The 25,696-nt window shown below is 45.8% G+C and overlaps 1 protein-coding gene across 9 annotated transcripts in view; it reads left to right on the top strand.

The window, feature by feature from the left end:
* Positions 1–25,696, top strand: part of UNC13B (unc-13 homolog B) — a 250,006-nt gene that overhangs the window by 85,884 nt on the left and 138,426 nt on the right. For 7 of the 9 annotated variants that reach the window (XM_089498312.1, XM_089498261.1, XM_089498289.1 and 4 more), the window contains 5 exons: positions 668–890; positions 7,250–7,372; positions 8,507–17,752; positions 19,497–19,811; positions 20,262–20,352. In XM_089498312.1, the coding sequence (XP_089354438.1) occupies positions 668–890; positions 7,250–7,372; positions 8,507–17,752; positions 19,497–19,811; positions 20,262–20,352 (9,998 nt within the window). The remainder of the gene's footprint in view (positions 1–667; positions 891–7,249; positions 7,373–8,506; positions 17,753–19,496; positions 19,812–20,261; positions 20,353–25,696) is intronic. The other 2 variants (XM_089498303.1, XM_089498332.1) reach the window with 2 other exon arrangements.

Here is a 25,696-nt window from a genome sequence, read left to right on the forward strand (position 1 = left end):
TGGAGTCATTCCTCTCTGAATGGGTTTTTTTCTTTGATTGTCCAATCTCTGAAACCCATGGTAGCTTATAGCAAGTAGATATTGTAGGGCAGGTCCCCCACGGTCTCTCTCCTGAGTTGGGCAGAGCTGTTGGGACCCTTTCCTCTTCTCAGTTTGCCAGCCCAAAATTGGGCATTCTCCAGGAACCACCATCATGCTTGGCTTCCTAGGCAGACCTTGAGCACTTGGAAGGAGAATGTGCCAGACTATGACTTTTGCTTGTTCTCTTCCTCTTCAGTTTTTCTTCTCCATACCCCATCCCTGTTGCCCAACTGGCTAAGCTTCCTTTTGCCTCTCTCAGGATCCTTTCCTTTTCCCTGGGAAGTATGTACATGCATTGTGATTTGTTTCAAGAGACTCCTCCTGAAGCATGGAAATGTTGATTGTTGCAGAAAGGTGTTTAGAGGCTGCTTTGCCCTGACTCCCAGGCCTGCTGTGACTTTCTGCAGACGGTTTCTCCACATTCCTGATCAGAGAAATGCTGCAGTTATTTCAGGGCTCCCAGTGAAGGCCGAGGGAGAAAGAAAGGAGCAACAGTGCTTTATTGTGAAGTCCATGCTGGTGTGGCCGCATTTTGGTCTGGGAAGGGTAGGTGATGCTGTGGTTTCTAACCTTTTCTATCTTGCAGCTTTTGAAGACCATGACAGTGCGGTGGATGACAGAGACAGTGACTACCGTAGCGAGACCAGCAACAGCATCCCTCCCCCATACCACACCACCTCCCAACCCAATGCCTCAGTCCACCAGTTCCCTGTGGCTTCCCGTCTGCAGCAGCAGGGGGTCTCCCGAGACTCCTGCATGGAGTCTGGGCATGGCTTTGATTTGGATTACCATGAAAGAACAGCAACCAGGTGGGTCCTCTGTTAATAATAATAATAATAATAATAATAATAATAATTACCCCACGCTTCAGCCAAAATACTATCAGAGCTGTTTACAAATTGTTAATTAGACATATCCCTGTCCTCAGGCTTACAGTCTAAAGAGAAAAGACACAAAAGAAGAAGGGAATGGCAGTGGGGAAGGGGGAAAGTCCAGCAGACCAGTGTTTGCTGTTCCAGTACATACACGTATGTACACACATGCAGACACAGTAACTTCCTAAAGAATGCATTTGGCGACTTCCCATTATTTTATAGCTTTTCTGCATGATCTGGCATTGGTATAACTTTTCCAACAAGTTATCTATGCGTTCACAACAAATGCAATCATGAAGCCAACAGAGATGAACGTGAAGCAAATTCTGCCATGAGTTAGTAGCTTTGTATCATCCTGTCCTTTGTCTTGTTTTGTTTTTCAAAATCACATTCAAGGTAATAGCGTTCTGGTGTCTGTGAACCACATGACCACAACTATATGAAAATCAAAATTCAATCTCTCTTCTACTTTATGATGAAATTAGAAGCAGTTAAAATACTTGAATGAAACTAAAATAATTCTATCCTGTATAAGTCACGTGGATACTAAGGTGAGTTAATGGAAAGAAGTTGACAGAGGGATGTTTTCCCATCCCGTAATTTTCTGTGGCCATTGCTGACCCTTGAATAACCTTTCAGGGGAGTGGGGGGATTGGGTGGACCTACCAAGCCAAGCATCATAGGTTGGTGTTGGAGGGGCTGCTGGGAGAAGAAGAAACAGGAGACTTTCCTTTTGTGAACTTCCTGAAGTTCGTCAGTGCTTGTTCCTCCTCCTCCTCCTCCTCCTTCTTTTCCAGCTTGGTTCAGTGATGCATCCAATGTTCTTTAGAGAGGGCTTTCTGTAGGAGTGATGATGGGGAGGGAATATTTCCTCCTCTGAATTTTCTTGCACTAACTTAAGATCCAAGCCAATTATGTAGAAAACCAGTATGCAGTGATTTTTCTTTAATAGCTTTACTAGCAGGCACACCCAGCTTCCCACAGGTTAGAAGCCCTTTAGTCATCACATCACTCACCTGCTCACCAACACAGGGTGGGGGTTACCTTGTCCTTTCTGATATCCCAGTGCTCTTTCGCTTTCATAAAGCCAAGTGCCCTTTCATTTTCTTTACCCACCAACTGTTCCTTATCTCCCCTCATCCACCAATCCAGATATTTCTCCTCTACCTTCTACCCTATGGCTCTTTCTCTTTTCTTTGTCTCTTCCCCCTCCACTTGTTTTCTTTCTCATGGTTCATTCTCTCCCTTGCCTTTACCAGACAGTTGGAAAGACATCTTATCTCCCTCTCTAACTTTTTGGAGAGTTTGGGAGCCCTTCAGTAGGAAGTGGCCATTCTGCCTGATGTTGTTTTTCTTCCCTTGCCTTTACTTCCTTTGCCTTTAGAGTTGTCTAGAGGCCCTCTGAGGAAATGAACAGTAGAGACTGCAGCTTCCTCCTCGTCGGTTGGACAAATTTGCCATCTTGTGAATGAAGATGGTACTGTAGGCCAGTGCTGCTCAAAGTGGTTGTCCATGGACTGTTGCTGGTCTACAGGTCATTAAGCTGCTGACCCCTGGATGGCTTCCTGGAAAGAACGAAACAGTTGTAGCCAATGGGTACAAATACTGTACTGGTCCCTGACACGTTAGAAAACAAAAACATGCTGGTCCTCCACCTCAAATAGCTTAAGATGCATTGCTGTAGGTTGTAGACAGATGTGTATTTGCTTTTAATTAAAATGAATTAAGACTCTAAAAATAATTTGATTTTAATTTAAAAACAATTTAATGTTATTTAATGCTTTTAAAAATTTTGTACTTACATTGTTTTAACTGCTTTTTTAAAATGTATGATGCAAGCCCCTTTGAATCCCATTTGGAAGAAAAGCAGGATATAAATAAATAATAAAATAAGTTTTAATTTAAAAAAAAAAACCCAAAATGAGAAAGAGGCACAGAGACATGCCTAGTCTCTCTCTAAATAATGTGGGGTGTCTCAGGGTCTCATTAAAAACCGAGTGACCCTGACCCTGGGCTCCCATAGCATACTGCCAGGTTTCCGCGCCTAGGTCTGGGAGGTATAGTGGAGAAGAAAACACAGACACACACTCTATCGCCTGTTGTGGCACAGAATGCTTTGTTTAAATTTATTGTGCACTGCCTTTCAGCAGAAAAGATTGCATACAAATATTAATAAGAAGATAAATAAAATGCTTTCTAGCTTGCTTTTGAACTGGTGCCTTCCATTTCTTTAGAAAGCATCTGGACATGTGTCTGTGCTTCTTTCTCCACTTAGTTTTTAAAGTGGCTTAGTTAATTAAGAATAAATATGCATCTGTAGTTTTTTGTGGGTTTTTTGGGCTATGTGTCCATGTTCTAGTAGAGTTTGTTCCTGACGTTTTGCTGGCATCTATAGCTGGTGTCTTCAGAGAATGCTGACATAGAAGAGAGTTGGGTATATATATGACCCTGGGTAGGGAGGAGTGATTCCATGTTATTCTGTGTATTGTTCTGTTGTTGATGACAACGCAAAGGATATGCAAAGAGGATTAGTGTCTGCTTAATTAGTGATCATTGTCTGCTGGGAAAGCCCCTGATCCTGGGTGGTTTCGTATTTGCATTTCCCGAGTCTTGGTTTTGCTGTTTTTCAGGACTGCTAGCCAAACTTTGTTCACTTTAAGGGTTTCATCTTTCCTGTTGAAGTTGTCTAGGTGTTTGTGGATTCTCTATGCATTCTGACCTGATGGTTGTTGGCATAGTCCAGAATTTCAGTGTTTCCAAACAGCATTTTATGCCCAGGATGGTTTATGACAGTGGTTCTCAACATTTCTAATGCCGCAACCCCCTTGTGGCCGGAAGCCCCGTCCCTTGTTCCAGCCGGCAGCCTCCCTGATTCGTTGGGAGGCCGGGAAGGGGCAGGACTTCTGGCTGCCTACAAGCCCCAGAGGGCTTTGTGGCTGCAAGCCCTGTGCTTTCTTCCATCTGGCAGCCTTCCTGATTGGTTGGGAGGCTGGTAAGGGGCGGGACTTCCAGCCGTGGCTCTGCTGTGCAGGGCTGAAGCCCCGCGCAATCGAAGTGATGGCGGCAGGCCAGAGGAGGCTTGGCTGCCTTGGAGGAGGAGGAGGTGTGAGCCTGAACCGGGCAACCCCTGTGAAAGGGTTGTTCGACCCCCAAATGCGTTGCGACCCACAGGTTGAGAACCACTGGTTTATAACATGTTCAGTTACTGCTGATTTTTCTGGCGGACTCAGTCTGCAGTCTCAGTCTGGAAATATGCATCCATTTTATAACCTGTCGCAGGGCATCTTAAACTTTCTGATGTGCAGGAATGGCAATTGTTGTGAGGTCAAAGGCTTTCATGGCCGGCATCCATAGTTTTTTGTGGGTTTTTTGGGCAATGTGGCCACGTTCTAGAAGAGTTTATTCCTGATGTTTCACTGGCATTCTTCTAGAACATGGCCACAAGCCTGAAAAATCCACAAAATACTATGGCAATTATTGTTTCCTATTTGCTAGGGACCAGCACCACTTTTGTTCCCGTTGGCCGCAACCATTTCTTTCTGATGGCTCAATTTAGAGTGTTAGCCTATTAAACAATTGTAGGTTAAAAGTATAGTGATCCCAAATGAAAAAGGAAAAAAAATGCATTGTCAGATTTCTCCATTCAATTTTTGAAAAGCGGTAGGCTGAGTTTCTTAATGTGTCCTACATAAAAGCACCTAACTGTCCTAACAAGCTCTTGTAACTGTCTTGAATGGCTTGCTTCTCAAAGGAGCTTAGAGCCTAACAAGAAGCAGCTGTCTCTCAAATGGAGGGTATTTTAAAGGAAGAAGGTCATGTCCAGTTCTCTCCTCCTGCTCATTGAAGGCTGTTTGGGCCAGCAGAGGTTCCTCTGGGCAGAGAGGTGGGGTTGTGGGTTGTGGCTGGTTCTGTTCATTTTCTGTGGCAGCTCCCTGCCCCTGCTGGTATCTCCTCTTGAGGGTTGGGGAATTCTTGGACAGTGGTGCAGAGGGTTGCAGAAGAATGGGAAGATCCCCGCCCCTCCCCCTTTTCATTTTGATGAGCCACCTCAGATCAAAATAACTGTCAGCAGGAAGATACAGCTGAATCAAAGAAAGTACACTTGACGCATGTTGAAGAGACTTAGAAGACTAAGACCCTGTTCAGACCAGCTATTAAGACCGGCATGGGGATGGAGTTGGGGCATCATGTCCACATGATGCATGCCCCGACTCCACCCCCAGGGCACCATGATGCCGCACGCCACTCTACATGGCATGTGGCGTCATGGCGCTCCTCCAGTGCTGCATCCACATGACGCAGCACCGAAGGAATACTGCCAAGCTGCGGCAATATGGCTATGGTGCCCTTGCCAGGGCGCAAAAAGGAGACCCCAGAAAGGCCAGATCAGGGCTGTGGTGTGCGGTTGCCGCTGCTCTGATCTGGCTGAAATAGGGGCGCCTCCATGCTGCCCCTTCGGGACTGTCTGAACAGCCCCAAATGTAAATAAATGTCTGTATAACCATGATTTAAAGAATTATACCTTTTTCATAAATCAGAGGAAAGAGAGTTGAAAGCTCTTAGAGTATACTACCCAGAGTTCCCGTTTATCAGGATCCCTAACAAAGATGAGTGATTGTAAAGGAGGGATGCCTAGAGGGGGTCCATCAGTAGGGATCATACCTGGCCCTGACCTTTTTGAGTGTTCCTGTGTTTCTTCTTGATAAGCAGGAGAGAGATTGTCTTCTCATTTCCATATGAGTGTGAGGTGTTTGCGTGTTCCTCTGGGGCCCCCTTCCCTCTGGTTGTATGTATTTCTGGCAAGGGTGACATCAAAACCCAGAAATGGCTGCTGACATTGCAAATTGGCAGCAGTTTTTTCCATCCCTGCTTTGGATTAAATATTATCCATTTTATCTCCTTATCCCAGATAGTGAGTTTCCACAGACTGGCCTCCATCCTGCTGTTGCTGCATGGCTCTCTTGCAGAGCATGTGGCTTTCTTAGCAAGGGGCCTAGGGCAGTACAGAAAGGGGAGGGACCCCAGCTCAGGGGCAGAGCAGAGGTTTGGGTGCATGAGGACCCAGGTTTCAGTCTCCAGGTAGGACTAGAGGAGAATTCCTGCCTGAATTTCTGGAGAACAGTAACTCCTGCCAGTCAGTGCTGATGCTGCTGGCTGGGATGGCCCAGCAGGGTCTGATTTAGTATGGGTGAGCTTATATGGGTGAGAGACCACAAGGTGGAAAGGCCAGGACTCTACAGATGGAGCCAGAACCTTGGAGAGAGGCATGTCTTGCTGCATGGAGTTGGTTGTACTGGTCTAGGTGGTTGTACCGGTCTAACCTTTTAGGTTCTTGTGCAGAAAATCCCAGTATTTCTAGGCAACACTGGGAAAGAGTCATAGGTGAAATCCTGGGCAGCCATGACTGCTAGTCAGAATTGACACTGTTAGGCAAAGTTCACCTCCAAGGGTCTGACCAAGTGTAAAGTCGGTTGCCTATGTCCCTAGGAACGCCTCAGGAGTCTCTGTGCTTTTCTCACACATCTCCAAGCAACATGAGACACTTGTGTACGGGTGGAGAGGCAGGCAGTAAATATTTCAGCCTGGCTGTATCTCCACTCACACTACATGATGGCCTTGTCATGGTTTGATCATGGCAGCCATGCCCTGAGTGGGTCTTTCCACTAGAAAAAAGCTGGGCCAGTCTTAGCCTAAAGGAGGGGTTCCCAACCTGTACTCTGAGGAGCACTTAGGGCAGTTCCCGGGTGCTCTGTGGCCGCTCCAGGAAAATGAAAGAAAAACTGAACATAATTAAAGAATAAGAGTATAATTTTATATATACTCCTAAACACAGTTAACTTGTAAGATATAGGGTAAGCCTCTTAGGGGTTCTGCCATAGAAATAAGGGCTCTGTGAGTCAAAAAAGTTTGGAACCCATGGCCTAAAGTGTTCACCTCCCTTAGGGATAAATGTGATCCAATATAATGTGGTGTGAGTAACTTTTTGATTGTTTCTAGTCAGGAAATTCCAGTCGCTTGACTTATTTAAATCTCTGCAAGGTTTGCTAGTAAGTTAGCTCTCAAGCCATACTTTCAATAGCGAGCCATTGAAACCACCAGAATGCAGGATAGCTTGTCTTGTACCCATCCAACCTAGATGCAGTATTGTCATAACCCACCTGAACCCTGAACCCTCTGGTGGCAGTGCCCTCTTACTTCCGTTGTCCATTTTGCTGATGCAAATCTGTCTGAACGTCCTCTGTTGCCACTTGTCCTTTCACATCTCCCAAATTTTCCTTGCCTTTTTGAAGAAGATTCGATAGCTTAGACTCCACTGTGAGTGGCCGGACTGACCTGGAATCTGCGTCACAGTCGAGTCAAATGACAAGCCGCCAGTTGTCGCTAGAAAGCCGGCACTCCCTGGAGGTTTCGGATAGGTGGGTGGCCCTGTGTGTGCCTCCTTGGTTGTCCTGTGTCCTGTGACAGTGTGGCTTTGGTGTGTCTGAGCTGCTGGTTGCTGTTTGCATGCTCTTATTTCCTAGTAGATAAGGGAGGAACCTCTTGTAGATGGGGTTATTCTCATTCACTTGCTCTGCAAGTGCTCTGCAAGAGAGCCATGCAGCAACAGCAGGATGGAGGCCAGTCTCTGTGGAAACTCACTAGCTGGGATAAGGAGATAAAATGGATAATATTTACTCCAAAGCAGGGATGGAAAAATGACACCTTTTAGTGTCTAGTATCCCCATGTGGGATGATCTATTCCTAAAGGCCAGTCTTTAGGCACTTCAGTTGGCTTTTGTTTACGTGGCTTCCTCTCAAGGTCCCCAAATGCCTCTTCTTAAAATACCAACTGATACACCACTTGTCATATTTTAGCTAATCATTTATTTCACTTTTTAAGATGGGATTTCTGTATTTAACAAAGACTTAGAAATAACAGAGCTCCTGTCACTTCCAGATTATTCTGCTGAAAGAGGTCCCCAGGCTGCTTGTGCCCATAACTCTGGTCATGAAGTGCTTGCTCTGAAGTAGGATAGAGATGAAGGAGTTTCCCTCAATTCCTCTTCCTTCCTACAGCCCCCCATTGCCCTTGAAAGAATTGGGGGGGGGGGTCTCCAAAACAGCACGGGGGAGGGAGGGCTGCCAGGGAAGAAGAACTGGCAAAAATCAACTTCCTCCCTATTCCTTTGGGAGCTTCTGAGAACTTTTTGCGTATGGGCGTGATCTTCCAATGTATGTAGTGTCAGGTCTGGATCCAGCCTCCAAAGTTAAATTCTCTCCTGTCCCAGCTTTCATCACGCTGAACTACAGTGTAAACTCTAGCTACTGTAACAGTAAAATTTGTTTTGAACAGTTAGTATTAATAAATGACAATAACATTATTACCATGTGTCGTGAATTTTCTATGTTTTATTTATTTGCATGTAACTTATTATATGATTTGGTCTTTATGGATCTTTCCTTTGCATGTGTCATTTTAAATCAAATTTTTCTTTGCCTTTCCTGCTCTCTCCTTTTTGTTTTCTCTTTGCCCTTCTGTCCTGTTTATATTCTTTCCTCACACATATCAGTCAAGAACCTTTAGCTAGCAATGGAAAAGTCAGAATAATTCCATTTGATTATGAAGTCGACCAAGAAGAGTATGATGAGAACTATGAGGAATTAGGCAAGCAGCTAATAGAAGATTTTTTAGAAAGAAGTCATAGAACTAGAAGTTGGCAAGAAACAAATAGTCCCAAGCTCTCAAAAAGGCAGAACTTTAGCCATCATGAAAAATCCAGGTTTTCACAGAAGGTTGGTACACCTAGCATACCTTGCTATCCTGAGGAATATGACACAATAGATAGGAGAAGAAAAAAGAAGCTAAGATACAACAATTTTGAAGAACGTAAATTAACAGCAGTACAAAATAATAATATCTCAAGACTTCCTTCTGCAACAGTTTCTTCAGAGAGTATCCAAACAAGAACTGAACGTAATATGTGTCTGGATTACAAAAAAACTGAAAAATATGGCAGCAGTCCCATTGAGAGTGAAAAGCAGTTGCCTGTGTACCCCGTTTTGCGTCCATACAAAAACGGCCTTCTCGTCAAAAGTGGTAAGTTGTCCAACAACAAGCAGGGAAACCGTGATGCTGGATCAGTTCACTTTGACAGTGAAGCCAGGATGCTTCCAGAACCACCTGCAAACTGTTTTATGCCACTGGGTGCCCTTGAGGAATTTGACAGCAGTGCATCTGATGAACTTCAGTACTCTCCTGTTTCAGATGATGAGGATGAACTAGAAGAAATAGCTATCCTTTCACAAGCGTTGTGTCAATCAAATATTCACTACCTTGCTGAAAACCATAAAGGAAGTTCCATGTGCCTGTTGCAAAGGGAGAAAAGGGGCCATCGGGGGAGAGGAGGAAAGCATAGCTTTCTCAAGCCAGACTTGACCCTCTCTCCTGTAGAAGAACCAACCGAGGAATACGTTGATGCCATGGATGAGCTGCAGTGTTTGGTTGAAACAGTGTCTGAATACTTACATGAGAAGGAGGAAGAGATCAGTAAGTTTGGAACTCTTCCCCAAAGCAACAATGCCAATGAGCCCGTCTCTATCAAACTAGCCAGTTCTGAAAAACTGGTGGAGAAGAGCACCAGTTCAGAGCAGACCAAACCTCCTGCAGAGGACAACCAGAGCACCAAAGGCCTAACTGAGGCATTGCCAGACTTGACTGGGGTGAAGAACACTGTTAACTCCTTGTTCAGTTCTTTCACAGAGAAAATGGGCTCAGGGACAAAGCATCTAACGGCATCTGTTGAAAAGCTTGTGTCTTCCACACCAGAGAAGTCAGACGGGCCATCTGAAGGAGGCATTACAAGCTTATTTTCAAGCAAACCTAAACCTGATGGTGCCTCTCCAGAAGGGAAAGCAAGCAGTAAAGCAGAAACAAAGACATCAACAACATCTCCTTCCTTGACTCAGAACAGCTGTGAGAAAGGAGCTGGTGAGACCAGCATTAGTCTCCCAGAGAAAACTAAGGTAGATGAAAAGGCCTCTCCTGTCCTGGGTGTTCAAGATGCTTCTGCAAGCAGTGCTCAGGCCCATCCTTCTTCTCAGAATGCAGACTCAGTCGTGAACTCTGTCTTAGGTATATTCAATCCTTTAAAAATCTTCTCTGAAAAAGAGGCGCCAAAGAAAGAAACTATAAAACCTGAAGAGCCCCCGAAGGTTCAAGCATCTCACACACCTGCTTCTGAAGTTAAGGCAAATGAGAAGCTGTGTGAAGATAACAATAGAAAACCCACAGATCCATCTGCTGAAGTGAGCAAGAGTGAAACGGACCCAACTGCAAGTATCAGCTCGGTGTCCTCAATCTTTGGAAAATTGTCAAGCTCTGTTAGCTCTTTTAGCCTGAAAGGCAGTTTTGAGAGCCTGGGTGTTCCCAAGCAGCCAGCGGGCCCACAGAAATCATCTGAGGTACTTCCCGTCTCAAACCAGCCAGGTAAAACAATTAAAGAACAACCAGACACTTCAAGAAACCAACACCCTTCAGGCAAGGTGTTGGAGAACAAGGCAAGTGATGGTAAAAAGGCAACTCAGCCTTCAGAGCAGGGAGGTCCACCTGATAACTTTTTTAGTCCGCTGAAAAAATCTTTCAGCCAGTTGTTTGCTCCTTCTTCCGAAGTGCCTCCCAGTTCAAACCAGCCAGATAAAATTGTTAAAGAACAACCGGACACTTCAAGAAATCAGCATCCTGCAGGAAAAGTGCTGGAACACAAGTCAGGTGATGGTAAAAAGGAGGCTAACGCTCAGCCTTCAGAGCAGGGTGAACCAACTGATAGCTTTTTTAATCCACTGAAAAAATCTTTCAGCCAGTTGTTGCTTCCTTCTTCTGCTGAGGCTGTGCCAAAGGAGACACCGTTGGGCTTGGGGAAAGGTCACCAGTCAGAAGATGATGTCAGAAAAACGGGTTCTGCAAGCAGCGAACCTAATTTCCCTTTCACTGGTAAGCTTCAGATTCCCTTTCTGAGCAGCTTTGGCTTTTCTGACAAGCAGCAGGAAGATAAAGAGAAAACGGGAATTTTCACTTCAATCTTGAAAGTGGCTTCTGCTGAAAACCTACTGGCTTCAAAAGATCAACCTGACCAACAGCAGTGTGTTAGTGTCAAGCCTCACAATGCTGAGAAGGATCACAAACGCAGCAGTTCAAAACCTGTCCGAATGGACTCGTCAAAGTCTCCCTTGGTTCCAGATGTACCAGGGAGTAAAGAAGAGCTTATGAGGAAGAATGATACTGAAAAAGATCATGGTTTGCATGTCCCAGGAGGTGGAAATAAAAACTGGGTTGCTTCAGGCAGTTCAAAAGTCACACAGGTGGAACACAATCACAGTACAGTGAGTTTTAAAGACCACAAAGATCCAAAATGCAGGGAGGCTGGGGTGGCAGCCGCCATGCCAAAAGAATCTGAGTTGAATGCTACTGTTGGAAAATCCATGCCTGCTAGCAGGAGTAGAGAGAGCAAGGCAATGGATGATCCTCAGAAGAAGTCAACACAGCAAGGTTTTCTCTCTGGACTTTTCCACCTTTCTTCATCTGACCATGTAACCCAGAAGGAAGACCTGACTGTTAAACATGAAACAGACAACCAGAAGAGCAGTCAGCAACCTGGCTTACTTTCTGGATTATTTAAATTTGCATCAAATGAAAATTTGTCTGAAGTTAAGCCAGAGAAGACAAAAACAGGTTCTCTGGGCGGCATCATGAAAATCTTTGAAAGGGGTGAAGAGGAGCCTTGTTCTGGAGAGAAATCTCTTAGCTCACACATGGCTCTTAGCTCCCAAGAGAGCACTGGGGGGAAACAGGAAACACCCAACTTCATACGGAATTTGATGCACAGACCACAAGAAAAAGCAGTTGAGAGGGTGGCAGAGACCTCTGTGACCAACGGCCATTTGCCCAACCCAGGAAAGAGCAAAATGGAAAATGAGTACATGTCTCTCCACCTGCGGTCTGTCTCCCAGAATGCTCTAAATTCCCAGGAAAACATCCAGGATTTATCAAGGAAACCCACCCTTTATAGGCGAGATACAGATTCCAATATTTACCAGACAATTATCCATGAAAGGTCAAATGAATTCCTTGATTCTTCTTTGTTGAACCACAAATTGAATGGCCATACCGGGCAATATCTTGCTTTTGAGGAAACAAGAAGTTGCTCCAGTTTTGACTGGGACTATGATCTGGGAGACTTTTCAACAGTTGCGCATCAAGTGTCCTTGCCAGTTTATTATGTCTTACATCAGAACTCAATCCCAGTAGCTGACTTTCTGGACTGGGCAGACTCTAATGAAACAGTCATGAATTTGTGTAAAAAAGACAGAAATGCAAATGTGGTGGATTGGAGGTCAAATGCAAATTTTGATGCACAGAGCCTAGATTTTAGTGTCTTGTCACATGAATCATATGATCATTTTGGCTTCCAAGACATCTGTCTGGAAGAAAGTGAGATGTGGGCAACTCATTCTTTGAATGGCAATCTTCCTCCATTTGAAAGCAGCTGTATTATGGAAGATATGCCCATGGACTTAAGCCACACATCTTGCGATGGTAATATGTGGACCTTAATTGATCAAGATTCTTTGAGCCTGGATGGAAGTTTTGTGTACTCATCTTACAGTCAGGAATATCAGGACTGGCTGATACTGCTCGAGCATGGTGTCTGGTGGCCATCAGAAGATGGGCTTTGTGGCTACTATATGTACAGTGATGGTCAGTATGTTTATTCTCTTCTGACTGATGCTACTGGGCAGTATGTCTATGTATGCACTCCAGACACCTACACGCAGTCAGACTATTGGGATTATGACTATCCAAAGGATACTTTACAAAACATGGTCTTGGAAGATGACACAGTTGCTGTTTGTGGTTTCAAAGTGCCTCTCGACAATGAAGATGAGTTATTCTGGTTTGCTGAAGAGGAGCCACTGGATAATTATTACGTGAACAAACCACTTGATCTGTCTGTAGCTTTGCAAAGAAGTGATCAGCTTATGAACATGAATTTAGAGACCTTTTCTCAAATGTTTGAGGAGTCTATCTATTCCCAGAGGGAGCAGCCTTTGGACTTCTCAGGGTATAAACTTCAAAAACTCAAGGTGGACTTTAGGCCCGAGCGGGAGCTAGAGGGGTACTTAGAAGAGCCTCCCCTGACTCTTGACTTGCGAGTGCATCCCAGAATAGCTTCTGGAGGGAGGCAAAAAGATGAGGCCCTGCACAGGCATCCAGACAGGACCCCTGCTGCAGCAACCATTTCTGAAAGCGGGCAGTCGAGGCGTTTTGGCTTCCATATCTTCCAGTCTGCTAAGCCTGAACCTCCTGTGGCACCTCAGAGTGTGGTAGAAGTTAAGATGGCTGAAGAAGAGAAAAAGCCACAGGTGAACAAAGTCACCTCTTTATTTTCCACCTTGGGTGGCCTGATTGGCAAAGGCTCTGATGGGCCTGAGTCACTGGAAGATGCAGTTGTGAAGAAATCTGACACTCACTCAGTGTTGTTAGAGCACAAAAATGAGGCTGTTTCAACAACAATACCCAGAAAAATAGAAGACATGCAAATTTGTCAGCCAGTTGTTGAGCGGGACTTGGAGGTTAAAAATGCAGCCAGCTCTGCCAAGCCAGACTCTGTTAAACATGAAAAGCCAGTGCCATCTCAGAGCGCTCATCAGAAAAGGGCTCACTTGGCCAGATCTCCCTCTCAGTTCGGCATGGGTGCTGACAGCAAGCCTGGGCGCTTGGAGGAAAGTGTTAAGCCGGCCCCCATCCCAAGTCATCAGAGACCCAAAATGAGTTCAGATGAACCCAAAACAACTCAGCCAGTCCCTGGCCAAACAGCCACGGAGGCCGAGGGCACCCTGTTTAAAAGCGCTCTCAAGATGTTTAGTCTGGGAGAAGACACGTCCACAGCCGCTCCTTCCGATAAAGGCCAGGCTCCTGGATTTTTTGATTTCTTCAAAACACAGGTCAATAAGGCACCACAGCCGTCGCCTGCCCCTCCATCAAATCATATGAGAAGGGAACCTGAGAAGAAGCCACCAGAGAAGACAGAACCCACAGGCATTTCATCATTCTTTGGCTCCATTGGGGAACTTTTCAAAGCAGATACAGCCCCTTCCCCACCAAGCACTGCAGTCCCACAAAGGAGTGAAAGCCAAAGCTCACTGGGGATGAAGGAGAGAATGGACCAGCTCAGCACAGACCCAAGGAAAAGTTCTGCTCCTGTCTCTCCGGTCCCTCCAGGTGTGAAAGTGGCCAAGGAACCTGTTAGCTGTAATGAAGAGTCACATAGGATAGTAGGAAAGGATATTGTTGAGCTGAAGGAAATTCTCACTGGAAATGTGGATCAGAAGCCTGCCATGGCCAGAGACCACAAGCTCCCCGTGGCTGGGGACCACAAGCCCCCCATGGCTGGGGACCACAAGCCCCCCGTGGCTGGGGACCACAAGCCCCCCATGGCTGGAGACCACAAGCCCCCTATGCACACAGGACCTGGAATGGTCCAAGCTGGTCAGCCACCAGCAACACGACAGGGACCAGCTGTACCACCAGGGCAGCAGCGAGGTGCCCAACCAGGAGCTATGCCGAATAAAGCACAGCCAGGTAAGCCCACTCAACCACCCAGGGAATCTGGCTTTAGCTTGCCCTTTGGCTTCTCACTGGGCACACCGGCCAAGCCCCAGCAGATGGGACAGCAGCCATCAGCTGCCAAGAGTCTCTTCTCTTTCTTCACTGCCCCAGAGAAGCCCACTGCTCCTTCTCGGACAGCTCCTCAAGCCAGGCCCCCAGAAGCCGAAGGCCTGTTCAAGATCCCCTCTTTTCTGTCAGGAGGGGCCCCTGCAAAGAAGAATGTGCCCCAAAGCAGCTCCAGCTCCAGCTTCTTCAACCTGACCTCCTTTTTGGATGAAAAACCACCAGCTGCTCCTGAGAAGGGAAACCTTGCAAAGCCACATCCCCAGCTGGCAAACAATCTTGCAGACCGGACTCTGCAGCAAGCCAGCGCAAAGCCATCTATGAAGCAATGTGTTTCTGTTGACTCGGGCATTGGCACTGCGAGACAGCAGAACCTAAGGAATCAGGAGATGGCAGCAGCTGGTATTATAGAGGCTGTGCTTGGTAAGCAAGAAGCTGCTGGCTTGAAGAGCAAGCTGAGCAAACCTGAGGCCTCTGTAGTTGAACATACAGCAGATAGTGTTTCTGACTTTGGAGTTTCTGGAGAGTGGAGCTTGGAGAACCAGGAAGTGATGGCTGGTGTGGCAGAGGCTGTGGGTGGTGAGCAGGAGACTCTTGGCTTGCAGGGCTCAAATGCTCTTGTAGTTGAGCACACAAAATCAAATGCTCTTGTAGTTGAGCACACTGCTGGAGAAGGTGCTTCAGAAGCAAGAAATGAGGAGAAACTGCTTTCAGTAGCCAGCCAGCCTCTCAAGGATGAGAGAAAGAGGGAAGATGAACCAGCTTATCCTGAACTCAGCCTTGAAGCTCTTAAGCTGCAGGAGGATAGTGTATGCTTTCCTTTGGAGATATCAAAACCATCAGGTGATCTGGAAGAGGGCACAGAAAAGATTTATAGTAATGAGAAGGAAGTCACTCCTTCAGTGAGGAATGAGATTTCTGGAAGTACAGAACCCAGTTCTTATTTTGATCAGATTTCTGTGGATGTAACGGTGGCAGTTGCTTCTGAAGACCTTTCACAAAAGATGGTGCCTGAAGGAAAACCACATGAATCTGAGGCAAACCTGACTGATTCCAAGCATCTGAACAATATTCCTTCAAAAGCTGGAGTACAGCCAGCTCAGGGTCAACAATCCCTCCTGAAAACACCAACTGCATCTAACTTGCAGGAGAAGCCTAAAGACCCAGAGAGTGACAAATCAGTTCTAGATAGCTCTGTAGAAATGTTTTCAAGCTTCATGACAAAAATGAAACCCACAAAAACTTTATCTGGCTTCTTTCCCCAGGCAGCTGCTCCTGCAGCCTCTGGTGCACAAAAGAAAAGTACATCCTTTTTTGGCCTTTCCTCCCTGCCCAGCGGTCCTTCTCCATCCTTTACCAGTGATCTCTTTGGCATTTTTAAAGGAGCCATGGAAGAGACCTCGTCAAAAGCTCCGAAACCTCAGGATACCAGCTTCAGAGCCAAGGAGGCTGTGAGCCCTGGTCCTGGTAAAGAGGCCACTAAACAAGACAAAAGACCTAAAACAGAACAAAGTGAAATAAAGACACAAAATGTCCTGGAACAACAAGACAGCATGCTTAAAGGTGAAACAATAAATACTAGCAGTGTCATGAAACAAGAAGGTACCTTGCTCTTTCCAAATGATAACTTAGCAAAAGACTGTACTTTGGAAATGGAAGCTGAGGCAAGTGAAATATCAGTAAATATCCAAGAGGTTCCACCAAATGCTTCCAAAACATTGGTTCCAAGGAAGGATCAGGGCCCAGAAGTGGTGCAGTTGGATACCATCTTGTTGACTTCAGAAGAAATGGCGTATGTTGCCCTGTGCAGTCCAGAGAGAGACAGTGCAGTTGATGCAGAAGCAGCTGAGATGCTGGAGAGGACTGAAGGAGGTATGGAGACTTTAGGAGAGGTTTCTGTTCTTTCTGCTGAAGAGCCATCGCGCCTGGGAGAGGAAATGGAGGCTAGTATTACCGAAATGGAGGTGAATAGAACACAGGAGCTGGAACCTATGGTTGGCAAGGCAGATGGAAATGAGACTGAGGCAACCATGGGCAAAGAAGCTATTAAGAGTGAGGCAGAAGTTGATGTTTGCCCACCGGAGACATTGGGGGCCTTGGAAGGGGAATCAAAAGCTGCTGGAAATGAAGCCCAAAGTTTGCTCCATGAAGACCTGGATCATGCTCCTGATGTGAAATCTTCCCCCCCTGGCCAGAAAGTGCCTTTAGCTACCAGAGAAGAGCTGCCAGAGGCTTCTCCCTTAAAAAGTAGCCTGGATAACAAGGGTAAGCCTGCCAGCCTTCCCACAGATGGCAGCAGCACCAAACCCATCTTTGAAATTCCAAGCATGCCAACTTTGCCAAAATTCAGTTTTATGTCTTCAGCCGAAAGTAACAAACCATTTGGTTCCTTCTTCTCCCCTCAACCGCCTTCAGCAGGCAAGAATGCAGCTGAGCCAGGGCTCATGTCCAGCTTCAACAAGTTCTCCTCCTCTCTGTTTGGAGGAAGTGAGGAGAAGGTTGCTAAAGCAGAGAGTGCCCAAGGAGGAGCCGTCTTTGGGAAGAAACTGGACTTCTCCCTTCCCTGGCAAAAGGATGCCAAGGAGGTGTGTGTCAAGAAGGATCCAGAGGCACCACCAAAATCTGCTTCCAAACAAGATGTGCCCCCAAATGCTTCCTCCAAACTGGATTCCCAGGGGCCACAGACAGTATCCAAAGAAGCAGAGCAGGTCCTGGATGCGATCGACACAGAGGAGAGTCCAAACCTTCCTTCTGCTTATCAGGCAGCAGACCAGCCTGTTGATCCAGACTTTTCTTCTAAGCAGTCTGATAACTTAACCAAGGAAGTTTTAGATGATCAAACACCTGCTGTTTCAGTTGTGTCTGGCCAAGAGGTGGAGTTTGAGGGGGCTAAAGAACCTGAAGAAAAGCTGGATGTTGTTCCCACTGAACCCCCTGACTTTTCTTTGCAAGAACCGCAGAAAGAGAGTGAACATGTTGAGGACCAAACAGAGCAGAAGGAAAGTCTCCCTTACCAAGAAATGGAAATCCTTGCTCCTGGATTGCAGCCAGACGAGGAGAGTAGCCCAGAGCCTCCCAAGAAGAAAAGGCCAGTAGCAAGAGTGGCATAATAAATGGTGTCAATTTGTTGGCCATTTATAATGCTGGTATCTTAGCCGTAGCAGCAGCCTGACCATGCAGTTCAGGCTCATCTAAACTGTATGTGGCCTCAGTAGCACTTGGTGTGTTAGAGAGATTGTGGACTAGTTGCTTAGATTCCTCAAGTCCTTTCTGTTCCTTCCCCTGGCTTTTGGTTTCCTTTGAAAAGCTGTGGTTTATTTTTCCTTTATTCTCCTTTTGTTTTGTGTCAGTAGGAGTGAGCAGTTCTGCAACTATTTTCCTTTTGTTCTTTATTGCCTTTGTGTGTGTGTGTGTGTGTGTCTGTGTCTGTGTCTGTGTCTGTGTCTGTGTCTGTGTCTGTGTGAGAGAGTGAGAGAGAGAGAGCATACAGCTGAAGGGTTGAATGCAACTTGTGATTGGCTACTTCTATAGGAGGTGGGTGGCTGTGAGGAAGGCGCTATGCTAAATAATAATAGAAGATATCACACTAAATAATACTGCAGGTCCATATAGTAGGCTCTTAATTGGAAGATGCAAAAATTATTTGCAGGAAGCATGGCTAGACAGTGTGAGATATACTGAAGTTTAGAGATGGGAAATGAATACAGAAAGGCTGTTGTTGGGTTTGCAGCAGTTCATCCATGTGTGCCATAACTTGTCGATTTCACCCTTGTTTGGGTGAGCTCCCACATCTCTCACACAGCTCTTCCCAACACTTGATACCAGGAGGAATGAAGCATGGATGTGACCCACTGAGGCTGCTCAGATGGTGCTGCTGTTTCTACTTTCAAGATTACTTAGTTTGAATTTGCCCTCTTTTTGGTATATAGGTTGGCATCTTGCAAACATGCTTAAGCATTCCATACTGAAAAGGAGCATAGCAGTTGAATGCCCATATCTATCAGTACTGTATTTACAATAGCCTTTGGTCTATTTTGTGGGGCCCTCTCCAAGTTATGCCTTGGGTGGGGGCCCTGTTTCTTCCTCCCCATCAGCAAAATCCCTGCCAGGTTGGCAGATGGCACTTTTCCAGTAGCTGGAGGTCTCACAGTTGCTGCCCAGGACTCCCTTGCAGATGTTTCTGCCTGCATTAGTTGCCAAGGGGGCAGAGGTGGCCACTGAACACTGGCCTTGAAGCAGTCAGTCTTCTTCCTGGGATCCAGCATTCTGTGAATCTCTTGTTGAGATTCAGCCTGGTGTTTTGTGCCCTGAGAATAACCAGACAGTTTCCAGGGAAAGACCTGCTGTCCCATTGCGCTGAGAGGCCCAGCTGCTCTTGTTTGTCAGCATCATTCCCCAGCCATTCGGAGAGTTCAAAAATGTGGCCATAAAACAGCAGGGCAGATGAACCTTCCTGCACTGTTGACACACCAGGTAGAAACTCGGTAGGATGTCTCCAGCTTGGCAATTTGTGGTTCAGTGTACCTACTGTGACAGATGGAAACCTTGGCCGCTGATCTTGATGGATTTCTAAAGGGATGTAGAGGATGCGTACTTTAAAACAGTAGGAGCGATCCCAATGTCACAAATGACCAGGGACCAATTCGGTCCCCTTTGAGAGACGCCTTGTTGCCCCTGAGGCTTCCTCCCATCTTTTCTGCTGGTCCTTGTGTAGATTCCTGGGGTCTCTGTGAGAATGTGGTCTGTGCTTGTGTCTGGGTGCTGTGCCTCATGTCAAATTGCTTCCTGCTTGCCACTTCGTCCTAGCTTACTGATTTCTTGCTTTCTCACAGTCCTGCCAGCAGTAGTAAATTTGGTTCATCCTGTAACATCAGTCGGGGGAGTTCCCAGCTGAGCGAGTTGGACCATTTGCATGGAAGCGCCCCTGGCTCCGAACATGAGGACGAGTTCCTGGAAGGGCTCTCTGCCGCTTCTCACCAAACAGAGGATCACGGGTCATCTTGCAAGCAGCATGAGGCCCAGGAAGTGCACAGCGAGAGAGGGGAAGTGCTGGAGGGGGAGGAGAAAAAAAGAGGACCTGCCCCTTCATCTCAGCCACCACTAGAAGTGGAGAAACCCAAAGAAATTGCTGCAAAACAACCTGTCAGGTAGGTACTGTAGTGCAAAGGTACTGCAGGTTTCCCTTGGCTGGAGGGTGGGGTAGTGGAAGCCACTTTCTCAGCTGGACCTGGGGTTGACAGGGAGGGAGAGCTAAAGTGGGAGCAGGGTGGGTATTGACGACACCATAGCTGGTCTCCTGTAGTTTCTGTGGTATGTGTGTGGGGACACCTTTCCTCTCTTGCACATATCTCTTAGCAGACAGAGGGGTGCGCACCTTACTATATGTCTCACAGGCTGCTCAGCATTGTCCCCTTTTCGCTTATGGATGTGTTGCATCTTCTGCCCACCCCTTACTGTCTGACCCAGCCACCTTCCCTCCTTTGCTGGCCTTTCTGGGTCTCTTTACAACATTTACTTTGTATCCCACTTCTTTTAGTGTGCCATGTCTTATTACAGATTGTAGGGTTCCAGCACTCATATTCCTATTTCCTTTTAAGTTACCCTGACGAAGGTGAAGCCCTGCCGTTTCCCCCTGCCAGAGCCCGCTGGATCCGAGCCATCAACAAAGTGAGACTGCAGTTCCAGGAGGTAAGACTGGCAAGAGACATCGTCCCTTGCCTCTGTATTTGCACTTGCAAAGTCTGCTGTGTCTGTTGCTGGAATCCCTCCTTTCGTTGTCCAAGAGAGAAGGTCTTGCTGGAGAGAAGGAGAGCTGGACAAGTGAACTGGAGGGACATGCATGTTTTCCAGCTGCAAAGTGCCAAAGACTTGTCCAGATTGATGGCAGGGTCTTGATAGTAGTGAAGCACCTGTGTATGAAGGCAGCTATGTATGTGTTGAGTGCTGCAACTCAGGGGAACTCTCTCAGGGGCTGCATGTAAGGGGCAGGAGCTTATGGCAGGGAGGAGACCCTTGTTTCCTTTCTGCCTTATCCTTGGCCCCCCAAGGAAAATTTTACTTAGGAAAAACAGGTCCTGGACAAGGAAGCTCCCTTGGGTTAGCAGTTTTCTTCCTTTCCTGTTGTGGTAAGAATGGGATTAGTTTTGGAAGAACTGCATTCCCATTACTAGCAAATTGCATTTGAAAGTGGCACTGCTTGGATGTCAAAGTGAAGCCTGCTGTGGCAGTTGATAAATACTCTCCCAGTCTTCTTGGTCTGAAGAGCTAGTTTTGGTGTAGGTGAAGGAAGATGGAGGTGCCGCTTTGGCTGCCCCCTGATCTCACTCCAGATGGAAACTGGAGTGAGCAATGGCTGAACAAAAGCTGAAGAGGAAGATTCATGGTGCATTTCATTTCTTACTTCTTCAAAGGGACACATGTGTATGGACAAATACTCTGTAGCATTTCTGCACTTCTCCCATGTGGATGTATTTGCCCCTTGCCACCAGCTGTGTGCTACTGCTGTGGCCTAAATTTAAAAAAATGCCTGTTCTCTGCCCCTTGTAGCTTTGGGGAGTGAATAACCTTTTAGACAGATTGGAACCCACAGAACAAGTGAGCCTTTGACTAATGTCAAGCTTTCTCAGCACAAGTAAATTAAGTTTTGCATACTGGGCAGAAACTATGTTTCACTGCACAGATCATCAAAGACATTTTTAATTCTAAAGAAACCTGTCGTCTGTTGCGCTGAATTAAAAGATCCTGACAGGTCTAGGAAAGGCAAGGTATCTACAAAATGGTGTCACAAAAGAGCTTTGAAAGGAAAATCCCTGCATGTTTTGTCATATGTGCCTCCTGAAGAAGGTGGGTTTGAATAATTTACTCAATTATTTTGGAAAGTGCAAAAGTTCCTAAGGGAGCTGCTAGCTTTTGTGTTCAAAGAGAGTCAGGATGCAGAGAAGGCAGCCAAGTGGTGGCGGTGCCTGCAGGCACGCTTTCCAGAGTCTTTCTTTGAGTGTCTCCTTCTGCTTGCTTCATTTTGGAGGGCAGAGGGTTGTGGCTTTGGCCACTGCAAAGATTCTGCATGGAGCACTCTGCCAGTAACCAAAGTGCTCTTCCTCCTGAGGGGATGGAATGTGGGAAGAAATCAACTGCCTCGTGCAGGAATTCCTTTGTCGCTCCATCAAGATTGCTAAGCTGATTCTGTTTCATGCCTTCCTGTTGTGCTCTGCTTCAAACCTTGTTCCAGAGGATGGTCTTCGGGCAGAGCTTAGAATAACACTACACACCTAAGATTGTAAAAGATCATACAGGTTTCCTTATTATCAAAAACAGCTGCCTTTTGTGTTACAGCAGCAGAAAGGTCCATCCCTTCAACATTTAGAAGCTTTCGCAGAGTTGCACTTTCCCTTTGTCTGCACACTTCCTGGAGCAGGTTGGAAGGGTGAATCACAACATGGGACAGAGGAAGCAGGGGAGCCAGAAACCCATTTTTCAGGGTTGGTGGCACAGTTTCAGTAGTAGACCTGGAGCACATGACATTCTGTTCTTGACCCACAGTGGCACCTGGAAGTTCAATCCCAGATGTGATCATGCTGTGCATTAAGCAAACACACAGTATGAAAAAGGGAACCTTCCTTTTGCATTCTCACCCTATGTCCTGCAATGAAAAAAATCCAAAATGTGTGGACCAATATGTGGAGTCAACATCTCCTCTAGGTCTGAGGAGAGGAAGGAGATACATTGCGATGCCATGTCCACTCCACAAAAACATCATGAACCCCTATGTGATTTTTTATCCTTGAGTGGGAGCATAAAGACCAGTGTGTGTGCATGCATGTGTGCGCGCACACACATTTTAGTGCAATTTGTGCAAAATACAATGGCTTTTTTGCCACTGTGTTTCCATTTTGTGGAAATTAAATTGTCAGAGAAATAAAGGTCCTGAAATGTCACACAAACACCCCCAGTCTTCCAGAAACGATGTTGGTGCTCTTGTCATTTTTTTTGGAAAGCGTTCATTCTCTTGTGTGTGAAAACAAAATAAGCAAAGATTTTGACCCTTCTTAGGAGCCATCATGGTCGCAGCTGGTATGAATGTGTTTGTATGTCAGATCCCTTGTTGAACTGGATCTCCCACCCTCTCTGATGGGTGGTCTTTATCAAGCAAGGGAATGGACTGAGGTGCATGGAGGAGATTCCCAGGCCAACTTTCTTTTTGGATGGGAGAGAGGTTGCTTCTTATGTGCTTGAGGGATTGATGGGGGGCTGTATTCCAGGGGCAGTCTGGTCCTTATGGTGTGGCCCAAAGTCCCTTCAACTCTGCCTCCCCCCCAATCTGTGGGGAAGGAAAACTCTGATGTGAACCCCTCTTCTACGTATGCACCCTACATGCATGCGTCCCCAAGCAGGCTGAAAGTTTGGCCCAGGCTTGTGAATGCCTGCAGACAATTGGAAATGCCTTGCCATGTGCTCTGCAGAGTGTGCCTCCCTGGATGAATTTTGGGTCATGTCAAATGGAAAGACACATGTGGATGTGAGCAGGGATTTTCCTTGTTTTGGAGCATTCCTTTTCAGCTCCATTGAAAGTGACCTTTATGGCTTCTCGGTCAAAGTAGTATTTTGGGGAACTGTGGACGATTACTTGAAATCATAATCCTTTCTCACCAGATGAGCTTTACAGTTCACACAGGCGAAACAAGGGTGTGAATTTAGTTCTGCTGTGCTCTGGGGTATTGGCCCTCACAACTGTTGCACATGGAAAGAAGAATGCACAAGTAAACTTCATGTTCCTTCTTGCTTTTGGGTTTTTTTTTGTTGTTGTTGTTGTTGTTAACTGCCCTCAAGTTGATCTTGACTTCTGGTGACCCTATGAATGAGGCATCTCCAAGACACCCTGTCCTCAACAACCCTGCTTAGTTCCTGCAGATTCAGGACCATGTCCTCTTCAACTATATCTATCCATCTGGTGGACGGTCTTACTTTTTTCTACAATCCTCTATTTTTCCAAGCATTATTGTCTTTTCTAGTAAGTCTTGTCTTCATAATATGGCCAACAGCCTCAGTTTGGTCATCTTGGCTTCCAAGGGGACTTCAGGCTTGAGCTGTTCAAGGACCCATTTGTTTGTCCTTTTGCTGTCCACGTCATCCTCAGCACTCTTCTCCACACCACATCTCAAATGAGTTGATTTCCTTTCTATCAGCTTTATTCACCATCCAGCTCTTACACTCATATATAGTGATGGGAAATATGATGGCATGAACAATCTTTCACTTTAGTTTTCAGTTGTATATCTTTGCACTTCAGGATCTCGTATAGTTCTTTCATAGCTGTCCTTCCCAATCCTAATCTTCTCCTGATTTCTTGACTGCAGTTTCTGTTCTGGTCAATAATTGTTCCAAGATATTGGAAGTCTTTGAATATTTCAATGTCTTCATCATCCATATTGAATTTGTGTAGATCCTCTGTGGCCATTATTTTCATTTTCTTAACATTGAACAATAAACCTGCCTTTGCATTTTCGTCTTTGACTTTCTTTATTAGTTGTTCCAAGTCTATTATTTTCTGCTAATAGTATGGTGTCATCTGTGTATCTTAGAGTGTTGATATTCCTTTTACTCCTTCTTTGTCTAAGCCTGCTTTTCATATGATATTTTCCACCTATAAGTTGAACAAATAGGGTGATAAGATGCATCCTTGTCCAACTCCCTTTCCAGTTGGAAACCACTCTGCTTCTCTCCATATTCTGTTCTAACTGTAGCCCCTTGTCCTGAGTGTAGATTGTTCTCAGGGCAATCAAATGTATTGGTAGACCCAGCTCTTTAAGCGTAATCGATAGTATTTTGTGATTGATCCAATCAAAGGCTTCATTATAGTCTATAAAGTGTAAACTGATTTTCTTCTGGAATTCTCTGGTGCGCCCCATTATCCATTGCATGTTTGCTTTAGGTGCTGTAATACAGAATGCCATCCAGAAGCTGACTCTTTGTCCTGCAGTTATAGAAGCTTTTCTGATCTTGAACAAGGACTATTTGCAAGTCAATCCAGTGTTTTTCTCTGTTCTGTGGGTTATGGCGTTGAGTTCTCCTTGAAAGCCCTTTTTTTACACACTCACCTGGGTCCTCTATCGTGAGTCAGCAGCCACCTTTTTAAATACTGATGCACAAGCTTCGATGCCTACAAAGTCCCCACATTGTACTTAATAAGGTTTCCAACTTCTATATCCGGATTAATGAATATTATATTGGTAAAGCTTTCTGGGGAGTTGAAAGCGAATCCACCTGGAATGAAGAATCAGAAGGGAATTATCTGACACTAGCCAGGCCAATTAAGGAGATGGAAATAGATTGTGTTTAACCTCCTTGCTTGTCCCCAGCAGAGCGGGACTACTTTGGAAAGTCAGTCATTGATCTCAGGCTGTCCAGGTATTGGAGGTATTTACTTATCTGCTCTCAGAAACTGGCAGGGATTTCCTGGCTCTCAAAATAGATTTTTAGAGTAAATAGATTTTTAGAGTAAATGAAAGGGGCCCCTCCACATGTTGCTGAAAGCAGAGAAAGGGGAGGGAGAGACTCATAGAAGAAGGGCCATCTAGACAAGCCCCATTCTGCTATGCAGGAATACACAAAGCCTTCCTGATAGATGGCCATGCAGCCTCTGTCTAAAAACCTCCAAAGAAGGAGACTCCATCACTCTCCAAGGCAGTGTATTCCACTGTTGAACAGCTCTTACTATAAGGAAGGTCTTCCTATATTTAGATGGAATCTTTTTTAATAGACTCATCGAGTTGGAAGCGACCACAAGGACCTTCTAGTCCAACCCTGTGCCATGCAGGAACACACAATCATAGTATTCCCCCAAAAGATGGCTATCCAACCTCTATTTAAAAACAGCCTCTAAAGAAGGAGACTCCACTACCCTCCAAGGGAGAGTCTTCCATTGTCGAACAGCTTTTACTGTCAGAAAGTTCCTCCTAATGTTGAAGTAGAATCTCTTTTCCTGTACACATCCATTGTTCTGGGTCTTATTCTCTGGAGCAGCAGAAAACAAGAT

This window comes from Sceloporus occidentalis, unplaced genomic scaffold (genome assembly GCF_023333645.1).
Source record: "Sceloporus occidentalis isolate IW3139 unplaced genomic scaffold, rSceOcc1.0.p SCAF_1, whole genome shotgun sequence".
In the NCBI taxonomy this organism is placed as follows: Eukaryota; Metazoa; Chordata; class Lepidosauria; order Squamata; family Phrynosomatidae; genus Sceloporus; species Sceloporus occidentalis.